At 35.3% G+C, this 13,807-nt stretch overlaps 1 protein-coding gene across 10 annotated transcripts in view; it reads right to left on the bottom strand.

Moving 5' to 3' along the window:
* PKP4 (plakophilin 4) overlaps window positions 1-13,807 on the bottom strand; it is a 239,560-nt gene that overhangs the window by 48,830 nt on the left and 176,923 nt on the right. For all 10 annotated transcript variants that reach the window (XM_081260642.1, XM_081260647.1, XM_081260645.1 and 7 more), the window contains 3 exons: window positions 10,759-11,308; window positions 4,304-4,492; window positions 2,127-2,347 (listed from right to left, as the gene is read on the bottom strand). In XM_081260642.1, the coding sequence (XP_081116768.1) occupies window positions 2,127-2,347; window positions 4,304-4,492; window positions 10,759-11,308 (960 nt within the window). The remainder of the gene's footprint in view (window positions 1-2,126; window positions 2,348-4,303; window positions 4,493-10,758; window positions 11,309-13,807) is intronic.

Below are 13,807 nucleotides of genomic sequence, written 5' to 3'. Positions count from 1 at the left end.
GGAAGACTACAGGTGATTGTTCAGACTGAAGCAAAATTAGCTGAACTGGAAACTTGAATTTATAGATAATTCTAAATAGTAAAAAGGTGGGTGAATATAAGTGACCATCATTTTTATTTCCCTTTAAAAGACAATTATTTTTAGTAAAAATAACACTGTATATTTTAGGTTTATAATGTATGCAGAAGTAAAATATGTGCTAATATAAAAGTCAAGGGGATAGTAAACAGAAATATACTGTTGAATGTCACATAATGGGCCGTGCTCAGAAGGAGGACAGGGAATGCTGTCATTCTGAAAAATCACTGCCACTTTCCATAGGAAATACTTTTATACTAAAGGCATCATTTGTACTACTAATAAATCTGGCTTCTAAGTAGACTACTACAAATGAAACTTCACAGATTTCCTTTTACATAGTAAACATCAATAACTTCTTTAGTCCTACAGAGAATTTTTCAGACTAATTATTATTTAGCATTAATGGGAAAGAAAAGTTGATAGTGAATAAAAGTATTACTTAAAATTGCTATTTTCAAAACTGAAAAATAACAGTTGTCATGAACTTTTTATTTTGGTTTAAGTATTTGAACCTCAAATTTACCTGAATTCCAGTTTCAGCTGGAATAAATGTACCTATTATTATAAAATAATCATTTATTCATCTTATGAAACACATTATCAGAGAGCTTTCACATAATCAAAGCTAGCCATAACAGTTTTATGCATTAGACTATGAAATTATCATACCATGAATAGCTGAAGTATATTATCATACATGAAATTCTTGTTTATAGTCAATCATCTCCTAGTAGAGGTCAAAACTGAAGTCTTCAGGGGCATATACTAAACTCAAAGGTCTAATCACCCTTCATTGCTTTTGTAGGCAGCTATTTATTTTCTCTGCAGGTCCAGCCAAGGTACGGCCAAAATTATAATTCAAAACCCTTTAGGGAATTTCTGCATCTATTTAGGAGCTCTAGTCTTTTGAAGATTTAAAAAAATGAAATAATGTAAGAGTATTAATGACAATTATATAGGAGGTGCTATTAGAAAAATTATTTTTAAAAAATCCTTAAAATGACAAAAAGGTAGCAAACAGGAATAGAAGAACCAAATGTATGTATAAACCTCAAAGAATTTTGGACATAAAAGTGATTAGGTAAGGTGGTTTTAGTGTAGTGGTCTTTCCATTCAACTCTATAATACCTTTAGTTATTTTGTTTTAGGGACCAAAACCTCATTCATTTTAATTCACATTCATTTGGATTAGCTGGTAGGTTGCTAAGAATGAACTGATAATTATATTAATTTTCCAGTTAAACAACTATTTTTGTGGATGAAGTGTGAATGAAATCTTGCTAATACATGCCTTAAAATAACACCAAAGCTGCATAAAACTTGGTAACATTTTCATTTTTTCAGAAATGAAAATTCTTTTAATTTTGAAATATACTGATTTATTTCCTGAATATAGTTAAATGACTTTCATTAAAGATGAGGCCAGTTTTTCAAAATTAATCAAGTACTAAAGGACTCACACTTACCTTAAAAAATATTGTCTACATGGCCAAAGTTAAATAAAAAAAAGGAAACATCTATTATTTGTCAAATATTTTTTGCTTAGTACATATGACAATTTCTTGTAAGCTATTTTCTTCTAAAATGTCAAAAAGCTTTTCAAAGGACCTAGTTAATGAAACATCTATAGCACTGACCAATATGATTAAAAATATACACCATATTGGTCTTTCACAGTTTAGAATAACATAAATTTTCTGAAGTCTTTGTCTAAGAAGTCAGTCAGGATAAAGGAACAGGGATGAAATGATCCTTCAAAGTCTTTTGTTTAATTCTAGGTAGTTGTCTGGCTCAAGTGTTTGAATAATGAATGCTGCAGATACGCCCATAGAGCTGTGCATTCCCTAACTTATAATTAAAGCATGGAAAGAGGTAATCTGTCTTTAAAATGAAATTAGCCTCACTGACCTTACACAGCTGGAACACAACTGGATGTATTACAGATAAGAAATACTGATATAACAGACATGATAACCTAAAATGTCAGAGTGAAAGAACGGCTAACTTCTGTTATACCATAGCACTCTGGAGACCCCGACTGGTACTTGCCTGGGGTCTTTCTGGATGCTGTCTATTGACGGGGATCTGGTGGTACCATCATCAGCTGGCGCTGCATGCTGAAGCCTGTTGTAATTGCACTCTTGTACTCGGTATTGTATTGGCCTGTAGGGCTCCGCATAGGTAGCTGTTGTGTTTAGAGTATAATTATTTCTTTGGTATGTAAGGGTACTCCGTTGGCTGGATGTCCTTTGTAGATTTCCAACACCTACCAAAAAGTCAACATTTTGAAAAAGATTAGTGTGTTCTCCATGAGGTCATCCTTTTTTTTCCCTCCCACAGCACTGCAAATTGAACTCAGGGGTGCTTAACCACTGAGCTACATTCCCAGACTGTTTTTTATGTTTTATTTTGAGATAGGGTCTCACTAAGTTGCTGGAGCCAGCCTTAAACTTGGGATCTTCCTGCCTCTGCTTCCCGAGTGGTCACAGGAATGTACCACCATGCATGGCATGAGGTCAGACTTTTAAAAGGTAAACATTTTTTAAATTTAAGAAGGATTACAGTTTTAGGCAATTGTATAAATTGTTTACTTTTAGATTTTTACAAATCACTAACACTAAAAAAGGGACTTAATTTTTAATATATGAACAATATTATGGTAATTTTATTAGCAGGAAAGAACAATATGAAACTATAAATCTGCTTATATAATAGGTCTTAACATGTTTATTAAGATTCAGTAACTTAAAAGTCCAAGAGAAATACAAAAAAATAATCTCAAAAATAAATGATAAAAGCAAAAGTTCATTACTTTCATTTTAGTGATAAATAACAACATCTTTATTTAACTTTGTAAATAACTGAAACCATCAAACTTTTCAATACTTAGTGTACACAGGTTACTTCTTTTGATATACACTTTATTTCTAGACCTATAGATCTTGATAAAATGGGAAAATCTATTTCACAATAAAGACTGATATATCAATTATTCTATAGATACTCCCATAAATTAATGCATGATGATATATATAAAAACAATGTCCACTGTGTTTAACATTTCTGTACTAATTTTTGCAACAGGTATCACTCCAATGATTGTATACATACTTTTTCCTGGCATTACAAATATTTTAACAGTTTCTTTTTTAAAAAAGGTTTTTTTTAGTTGTAGATGGACACAATATCTTTATTTTTATTAGTTTATTTTTATGTGGTGCTGGGGGCCAAACTCAGGGCCTCATGCATGCAAGGTAAGCACTCGACCACTGAGCTACAACTCCAGCCCTGTTTCTCAATTCCCTCCTCATAGAACATAAAAAAAAGTAATATATTTCTTACTAACATCTAGTAAAAATTGGTACATTCTACTAGAAGAAAAACCTCTCAGTGGACTAAGCTGTCAGTCTCTGGTCAAGAACCAATTCAAATACAGTCTTCTTTGTTTTGAAATTCTGGGAGGTAGTTGTCTTGAGGTAAGCCCTTGATATCACTGATGCAGGAGTTTTTTTTTTTTTTTTTTTGTGTGTGTGTGTGTGCATATTATTAAGCCTGTAAGATTTCTTTTTATTCTTTTTTTTTTTTTTTTAAAGATTCCACAAACCAGCCCTGTAGCATGATCTGGCAGCTCACACCACCATGAACTATAGCTTCTGATTCATCAGTTGCTATGGGGTGGAATGAATATGAAGGCTGGGATGTGAGGGTGCAATGCCCCAGATCCCTGTTTTTATACGTGCTTCTACTGCATCCTGTCCCAGTTGGAGTCCATGAAAAGAGATATCTTTTTCACATTTCATATTTAAGTATTCAGAGGAAATCCAACATCTGAAAAAGGGTAATGCCAAATACACTTGGGCTCCATCCGTGCTAAATCAAAGACAACCAAGTCAGTCCTGTATGGATTCTCGATACTTGTTCCAGGCAACAAAATGACAAAGAAATATTTCAGCAAAGGCTTTCCTTTCTGTTTCCAACATGATTCTAATCCAAGGAGAATCAGATTTGTACCTTTACAAATTTATTCCTGAATTAACAGTATAATCACAATGTTCATTAGATTATACTAAGGTAAAAACGTATCACCTATACAAAGGTATGAAATAAACTTCTGTTTCATTACTTATGTGACAACTAAATGAGCAACATGCTTTCCTTCTAACTGGAATCCCAATCTCAGTAAAACCCTTCTACTATTGGGCCAGTGAAATAAGGAAGCCACCTGAGCCTGTGCGATAGAGCGCTGTCTGTGATCCTTGGAGCTCCACGGTTCCATGGTTTGGGCTTCGGTACACTGGGCTGTAATAGGTCCTCCCCTCATAAATAGGAGTGATGTGCAAGTCAGGAGACACAGCAGAACGAAGGTCTTGCCCAAGCTGACTGTGCTGACTAGCATAGGAACTCCGTAGGCCTAGGGGTGGGATAATGAACTCAATTAATAGCCAAGAAAATCATGATGAGGTTAAGAACCCAAGCTCTAATTAAAATCCTAACCAACAGGACCAAGTGGTAAGTCTAAACATCAAAACCATTAAGTTTTACAGAAGAGGGATGCCATGGTATGGTTTGTGTATGTGTGTACGTACTAGTTTTCTTGGCAATGTTTCTAATAAAAAAAAATTAAATGGTTTGATACTGTGAAATTCACTCCCCAACAGTAATCTATTCTATAATGGTGATCAAATAAAGAATGCTTCTTATTATTATATAATATTCATTTAAAAATATACAATCATATGCTGCATAAGGATGTTTTGGTCAATGATGGACCAAATACTATGGTGCTCCCACAGATCATACTTCCTAGTGACTTTGTGGCTATCTTGATTTGTGTAAGTACATTCTATGATGTTCAAAAGTGACAAAATGGATAGGCACATCTCTCAGTATGCATCCCATCGTTAAGTGACCCAATAGTGGTTCACACCCTTTTTTCCAGCCCTGTAGACTGCTCCATCTTACTAAATGCAAGATGGGCTCTTAGGAGGCAGGGTACACTGAATCTCATACCTCTATGTGTAACCTAATAGAGTGTTTATATAAAGTACTTACTGTAAAAATGGTGGATGCTTAGGAACTGTTTTGACATATACCTCTACTAATTCACAGATGACTTTTATAGGAAAATATTGGAAATTTTACGATATAAGATTTGAGTATTATCAGTAAACTAAAAACATTTGTTATTAGGAATATTATTTTACTATTTGCTATTATTTTCTTTTTTTTCTCCTTCACGTCAGATAGGTAATGTGCTGACATCATGATGAGCTTTAGAGGGAGGCACATCTCACTCAACAGTGTGAATACCTAATTATCAGGCTTATGAACTGAAAAGGATCTTTTTTACCTTTTTAACAAAACCAAATGAAACCAAACCAAAATCTGTTGTTTTTAAAGGAACCCACATACAGATTCTTGTTAAGCTTCTTTCTAGTATAAAGAAAATGTATAAAATCAGTAGTTTTAAGTCATTTAAAGTATTCTGATTAAAACTGCTAATGGCTAATGTTTACATAAGGAACTCGTGATGAAAAGGTAGATTTCAAAAACGAACATTCTTTTTATAAACAAGTAAATCAGTGTATTCTATATTATGACGCTCAACAGTTGGTGATTTTTCAGTATTAGTGAGCACATTTGTTACTTAAGTTAGAATACCAACTAAGGTTATAACCCAAATATAAGCAAGAGAAAGTATAAACATTACAAACATATCTGAAGTCTGTTAGCACACATTTGCTTTAAAAAAGATGGAAAATAATTAACATAGTAACTAATTATAAAAAGATAGAATCATTCTCATCCTGTTAGCTTAGTTAATCAAATCACAATTAAAAGCAAATGGGCCTGAATATGAGTGATAATTATATGTTGCTTAGTGAGGAGTGGCAAGGAAGTTAATAAATACTTAGAGTCTCTAAAGTGAATGATTATTACCTACCCTGGACAGCAATGTGACATGGGAAGAAATTAAATGAAACAATGTTGATTTTAGCACTGGTTCTGACTTGCTAAAATGAAGATCACAGTTTTGAAAGATCTCATAACTAGGATATTATCCAGCCAGACCTTCTCATTTCACAACTGAGAAAACAGAGCCTGAAGGGAAATGTGATCCACTCCCAGCAGAGAGCTACTTCCCTGGGGCTGTAGGGAGCCACAGGGCAGTGTTGTCATATACCCCCCACACTGACATGGCCATGCCTCAAGGACCAATGACAAGCAGTGTATGAGAAGCCTTAGGCTCCACTGGACCCTTCAAAACATCAGGAAGGTTAGCCCACCAGGGAAGGTCATGGAAGCGGATATACCTCTAGAGATGACATAGTAATTGAGGCTACAAAACTGTCTGAATTTCAAAGATTTTAGCTTTTTCTTCACTGGCACATTTTACATTCTTTTCAGCAATGAATAAGCTCTGTTTCCATATGAAGCCCATGAGGATCTCAGACAAAAGTGTAGGAAATGTTTTTGTTAATGATGACATAAAGTGGATGGGTGAATGTATCTAGTCCTTGGCAATTCCATCAGTATGATGGGTGACTGGAATACTCCATAGAGCCATCAATACTTTTTTTTGGTGATAGTGCTGGGAATTGAACCCAGGGCCTCCTGCTTACTAGGTGAGCACTCTACCACTAAGTTCCATTCCCAGCTCTACAAATACTCTTGATTTAGTGAAGACTGAACATCATTCACACTTGGGCAGAGGCAAGCCTAGGACCAGATGTTCAGCAGCCCCTGAGCTCCCACCAGCACACTCTGATGTGAAGTAAGAACAAAGCTTTCTGCATCTTTCTCAGAATGCTGTATACTCACTCTGTAAGGACACCAGGCTGAATTCTTCAAAGGAATCCATGTTATGTGAAAAATACTGTGAACATTTACTCTGATTTCATAGGAAAAGTAACAAAATGAATATTTTTTTGGGGGGGTAGCGGATACTGGTGATTGAAAATAGGAGTGTTCTACCATTGAGCTACATTCCAGACCTTTTTATTTTGAGACAGATCCCACTAAGTTACTGAGGACTTTCCTAAATCACCAAGGCTGGCCTAGAAACTTGCAATCCTCCAGGCCCAGCCTCTTGAGTCACTGGGATTACAGACAGATGCCACTACACCCACTCAAAATCACCTCTTCACCATTTACAAGTATAAAAAGTTACCAGCAAATATTTGCTTATTATAGCATTATTAATAAAATTAGTATGTGTGACAAGTTGTAATGAGAAACAAGTCAAAATTATACTGAGATGTAGCACTTTTTTGGTACTAAAATCACTCTAAATAACATAACATAACGACTGTTTTTGTTTACATGCTTATGTCTTTTAAAACATACACAGACCAGTAGATGAGCATTTAAAAAATGACATAGCCCCTTTATTAAATTAAGTAAAATGAATATGTGTAGAAAGCCCACTGTAACTTGGTTTCACTGAAACTAAGATAGAAGTAATTATGTTGTACAATTTGTTTTAGAAATACTTTTCCATAAACATTTCTATAAATTAATTTTTAATAACCTATTTCTCCCTCCTTCCAAATAATGGCAAACACTGATACTCTACAATATTATTTACTCGACCAACTATTTCTATTTGCAATCCCACTAATACATATTAATTTACCAATTACATTGTACATATTCCATGTGATTTCAAACCTTTATATATAAAATATTAGAAATAAACATAAATTTATTTTGAAATATTCTGTCTTTCCGTAAAACTCTTAATATGCTATGATTATCCCCAAATGAGTATTTTAGGACATATGTCAATTTTTTTGGAAGTAAGTTTTTATATGTATTGTATAATCATTTAAATCATAATCAACAAATATTCAAGTCCCTGAATTTATTGTAAAATACTGCTTTAGGTGTATCAATTATCAGGCTATTAATTCTTTGAAATAAAGAATGACTGCAAATATAATGGCAGGCACATCATTTTCTGAAATTAGAATATAAGAAAGCAATTCACAAATTAGGATTTATATTAGGAACAGGCAGGTGGCAGGAAGCAAAACTTCTCTAGGACCTCTTGAAAAAACTCTTTCCTTCTTTAAAAGACTATAGTTATTTCTAGAAAAACTGAGTAAGGGGCTAGGTCTAATTTATATGTTGAAGTGTAATGAGAATGGGGAGAAGAGAATGGGTTCCTCAAGGGGTTTGTGTCCACTGTGATTACAGAAAAAATGCAAAGAGTTCACTACAGAATGTGAACTATATATACACATATAGTTATTTTATTTTTTTTTCACTTTTTATATTCTCTATCTATCTAGTGTATTTTTTTCTTTCCTTGAAGTCTAGAGTTTAATCTCACCTTTATGTCAGAAAATAGGTCTTTTAAAGATACCCCCCCCCATTGTTAAATGTGGAGAATGTATTTATGTCTTTATGTGCTGGCTTCTTGCCCAGGTCTCTGCATCACTCTCCTATAAGCAGGGCTTTCAGCATGGCCCTTCTACACATACACGGGGGGAATATGGAAGTCCTCAGAACTATTTATCTTTTAAGGTCTCCTTGGGAGGTAGAATTTTATAAATGATTACTACATGCTTTTGCTGCATTCTTTTCAGAGGCATTCTTTGTGGAAAACATCTAAGCTAACCACACTCCTCTGGTGGTAGAATAGAAAAGAGGTGGTTGTACCACTAGGAATTTCTCTGAGCTCAAATGTAAGTTCAATATAAATTCTTCATGTAAATTGTTCAATTAAAAGAATCTCAAAAAGGCTTCACATTTCTTAGACGGTATAAGAAAAAAAGATACTGATTTTACCATGTAAAGAATTAGGAAATAAAAGTTAAAAAAAAGTATTAGAAATTCTTATAAGTATATAAAAAACAACAACAACAACAAAACCCCCAAACCCCAAAATGCCTCAGCAAAAATAGAAAAAAATACTTGAGAAGCATATTACAAGGGGACAATTTATGTCAACTATAAAAAAGTTTTTACAAATTACAAAAACAGAAAAGAGATTGTTCTGAGCCTGTGGTTTTAAGAAAAGATGAAATAAAATGGCTGACAAACACATGGAATATCCCGCTTCAGTCAGAGCCAATACAGGCCATTTACAACATCCTCTTGATCTACCAGATCGGTAAAGATGAACATCCTGGACAGTATGCAGAGCTAGTGAAGGTGTAGGGAAACAGGTACACTCAAATTACAGATGAAAATACAAGTTCAGGCAACCTTCTCAGAAGGCAATTCAACACTCTCTCAAGGTAAAAATATGCCCATATTTTGAAGCAGCAATTCTACCTCAAGAAATGGAACCCATACTTATCCTAGTATCTATGCAAAACATTCGGGAAGAAGAGTGTATGTTGCATTATGTCTAACAACTAAGAATGACAAAGAAGCTAAAAGCCCATTAATAGGAAACTGATTAAGTTATACATATACAAGAAAGGAGTTCTATGCATCTATCAAGAAAGAATGAGGTAGAATTCTCAGACCTGTCAACCCATTTAGTCCCAGGTTTTCAATTCTACAAACATTTCAATGAAATCCACTCAGGTACATTACAATAGATTAGAAATCATAATATAGAGCTTGTATATATTTTCATATACTTAAATATATATTTTTCTCAAATGCTGTAATCATTCACCTATTTCTTTTCTCAAAAGAACAGGCCCCTACAAATAATAATTATTTCAAATTTACCATAAGTGGTATAGTTGCTGCTCAATTTTTTTTTCAAGAGGTATTCCACAACTGAGACAATGGAATAAATGGATTAAGCAAAAAGAACAAGGAATAAAAGACATATATGACAGAATCCCATCAGTATAAAGAAAATACAACACAATGTATATTCATGTTCATATGTAATGTATATATTTATGTATGTAAACATCCTGGAAGACACATAGACTGGTTGATGTGGTGGGTGAGGGTGAAGGAGGAGATTGAGACTTCCACCTTTCATTTCATATTTTCCTATTTATTTTTCATTTTTACCATTGTGTATTTATTACTTTAAAATATATTTGACAACACTAAAGACAAATTTCAGTGCATTAAAAAGAATAGTTTTTATAGTATGTGAGAAATTCTTTGTAAAAAAAAAAAAAAACCCTGAAGAGTACAGGTATAAAATCAAGGTCCTGTGCCTTTCTGATTTAACTGGAATAGCATTTAAACACAATTCATAAGAGCTCTGTACATTTCCTGTTGAGTTGCCCAAATCAGGGCAGCAGGGAGTGAAATCCATATTCTAGTCCACACTGTACAGTGTTTCTAAGGGAAAAATTTAATATTTAAACAGATATTCTGATAACATTTTAACACAGCTTATAGGTATATGTAGGGATAGGTCTGGCTAGTGGAAAAATCTGTCATAAAAATATCAATATACAGCTTATAATTCCAACCAATTCTAAAATGCAAAATAAGTACATTTTAAGCTTTAATATTTTAAGGGGAAAATGTACACATTTGCAAAAGATTTCTGCTGATATAAATGTATATGATTTCATGCATTAAGGATTAGAGCCTGAAACACAAGTTAACCTGAAATTTATAGTATAAAAATTATCAAATAAAAACAAGAGTTTTTTTTTTTTTTTTCCCCACATTAGCATTCTGTATCAGTGGTAGTTGCAGGAATGATTCCCTGGGCTTTATGTAATGCTGCTACCTCTTACTTACCCGTCAGACTGTCTGGTCGAGGTGGAACCATCCGCTCGTAAATGTCGTACTGCTGTTGTCCAAATTGCTCCATGTCATGAACAGTCCTTTGCAGTGAAGGTCCCAGATGCTGCGGTACTGCGGTCATCCCTGAGCGTTTGGGGGACGATGACCCCACCTGGCCTTGGGATGGGGAAGCTACTCGAGTCTGTGCATCCGTCAGGGTCAGCGGGGACCCCACTCTGGCGGTAGTTTGGTATTGAGGGGCTGGTCCGTTGGGATTGGAGGTCTGTCGGGAAGTGACTGACCCAATCCGCCGCACAGCTGTTGGGGAGGCGGGTCTCTGTGAGTATGGAGAGGCTGCCCGCTGAGCAGGTAACGTGGTGGAGGAATATGTACTGGGGTTCAGAGGTCTGGAGTCGGTCACTGACGGAGAGCCAAATCCACTACCCAGAGAAGTTCTCAGTGACCCCCTTGAAGGAGACACGCCTGTGCTGATAACATAAGAAGGAGACTGTGCTCTAGATGGAACTGAACTAACTCTTCTCATGGCCCGATTGGCTACTGATGGCTGATGAGAGGGGGGAGAAAAGAGAATGGGTTTATCCAGGGTTTTGTGTCCATTGTCATTACAGAAAAAAATGCACACAGCTCACTACAGAATGTGAATTCACTATTTATTTTAGGCACCCAAATTTCTTTTCCACTTTATGCTTTAGAGCTAGATCTTAGATCTTAATTTTCTTCACTGTGCATTTCTTCTACTTTGTCTTTTTTTTTTTTTTGTGATTTAATGTGAATCCTAAAATTAGTAAAAAGAAATATAAAGACATTTAATATTCTTTTTGTTATTGTCTTTACATTGTTTTTTACCCTTTTGCCTATGCATTTTTCACAACACATAGGACATTTTGTTCCAAGTGCCATGAATAACTCATGAGTATGAAGAATCACTGGAGAAATATACTTACTTAATTCCCTGTGAATCAAAGTTTGGCCAAGGTTATGCATTTTTGTAAAACAGAAAGAATTTTTTGAAGACATCATTCTAAATGTAGCTAGAGGAGTGTTTATAAATGGTTAGTCATTATGGGTTGGCCCAGCTAATAACATGAATGTGTTCTTTTGACAAGGAATAAATGAATGTTTGGATTGAGTCTAGGCACAGTGCTCTCCTCTGTGAATTTACTTCAAAGAACAGCTTGGCTGCACAGGTGCTCTAGCCACATTTGTTTATTCCTTTAGCTCAAGAGTAGCTTCTATTTTCTTTTTACCTCCTCTGATTATGAGTGCTTGGCTTTAGCTGATAGACTTAACGGGATGCAATAAAGGCACCCTCCTATCTATTCCAGTGGGAAGAATGCTCAAAGTCTCTGTTGGATCTTGGCCTATTCAGCTGGAAAAGACCAAAATAGAAAATGAACATTTCTGCCATGGATCATTTTACTATTAATCTGTAGACTCCTATAAACACAAAGGGCATCAGATACCTTTCCTGCTGCTGCGTAACAATGAAGAAAAATTGTAGCTGGACTGAAGAAATGGCTGAGGGGAACAGGCATGGGAAGAAGGAAAGCAGACTGAGAAATGAAAATAGGACTCCAGATGATAAACCCAGGACCAGGCTGCTTGGTTATCTCCTGAGTGATTGCTAAAGTCCAGATGCTGTCAACCCCATCCACATTTCATTGTAACAATAAGAAAAGAAGCAGGATGAGATAAGGACTTTGTACACCCTTGGATGTTATAAGCGGATGTGTACTTTGTCTCTAGGTACCATAAGCAACTGGTCTGCTGAAACACCTGCTCTAAGACCTCTAATGTGTGTGAGTTCACAATTTTGGAATGGTAATAGCTATGGAGAGGAGGTAATATGTGGAGTTTGGTAAATAAAGACAATAAAGATAGAATTTTAAATTAGGGAATAATTGGAAAGTTAAAATGTGTGCAAACTACATGTTGCAAACTACAACATTCCATCCAGTTCTTTTAACGGTCCCTCTGGACTTCTCAAGCCAAACTTCTTATATATAGAAGAATTACTCTTTCTTGCCTATGAATGTTTTAGAATTCATTAATAGGAGCTAATTAACTGGAAAAACACACTTTTAGATTTTTAAGCTTAAAAATTCCTTAACAGGACATACAATCAATCAACAAGTACATGAAAAAATGCTCAACATCACTAGCAGTCAGAGAAATGCAAATCAAAACCACCCTAAGATACCATCTAACTCCAGTAAGATTGGCAGCCATTAGGAAGTCAAACAACAACAAGTGCTGGTGAGGATGTGGGGAAAAGGGTACACTTGTTCATTGTTGGTGGGACTGCAAATTGGTGCAACCAATTTGGAAAGCAGTATGGAGATTTCTTGGAAAGCTGGGAATGGAACCACCATTTGACCCAGCTATTCCCCTTCTCGGTCTATTCCCTAAAGACCTAAAAAGAGAATGCTACAGGGACATTGCTACATCGATGTTCATAGCAGCACAATTCACCATAGCAAGATTGTGGAACCAAGCTAGATGCCCTTCAATAGATGAATGGATAAAATAATGTGGCATTTATACACAATGGAGTATTACTCTGCATTAAAAAATGACAAAATCATAGAATTTGGAGGGAAATGGATGGCATTAGAGCAGATTATGCTAAGTGAAGCCAGCCAATCCCTAAAAAACAAATGCCAAATGACTGCTTTGATATAAGGGGAGTAACCAAGGACAGGGTAGGGACGAAGAGCTTGAGAAGAAAATTAACATTAAACAGGGATGAGAGGTGGGAGGGAAAGGGAGTGAGAAGGGAAATCGCATGGAAATGGAAGGTGATCCTCAGGGTTATACAAAATTACATATAAGAGGAAAGGAGGGGTAAGAGAAAAATAATACAAGTGGAAGAAATGATTTACAGTAGAGGGGGTAGAGAGAAAAAAGGGGAGGGGAGGGGAGGGGAGGGGAAGGGGGATAGTAGAGAATAGGATAGACAGCAGAATACATCAGTCACTAGAATGGCAATATGTAAATCAATGGAAGTGTAACTGATGTGATACAGCAATCTGTATATGGGGTA

The sequence above is a fragment of the Spermophilus citellus genome (genome assembly GCF_964194105.1).
Source record: "Spermophilus citellus genome assembly, chromosome: 11".
Classification (NCBI taxonomy): Eukaryota; Metazoa; Chordata; class Mammalia; order Rodentia; family Sciuridae; genus Spermophilus; species Spermophilus citellus.
Note: the sequence above shows the minus strand (reverse complement) of the source record. Positions and strands in the feature narration are given on the sequence as shown.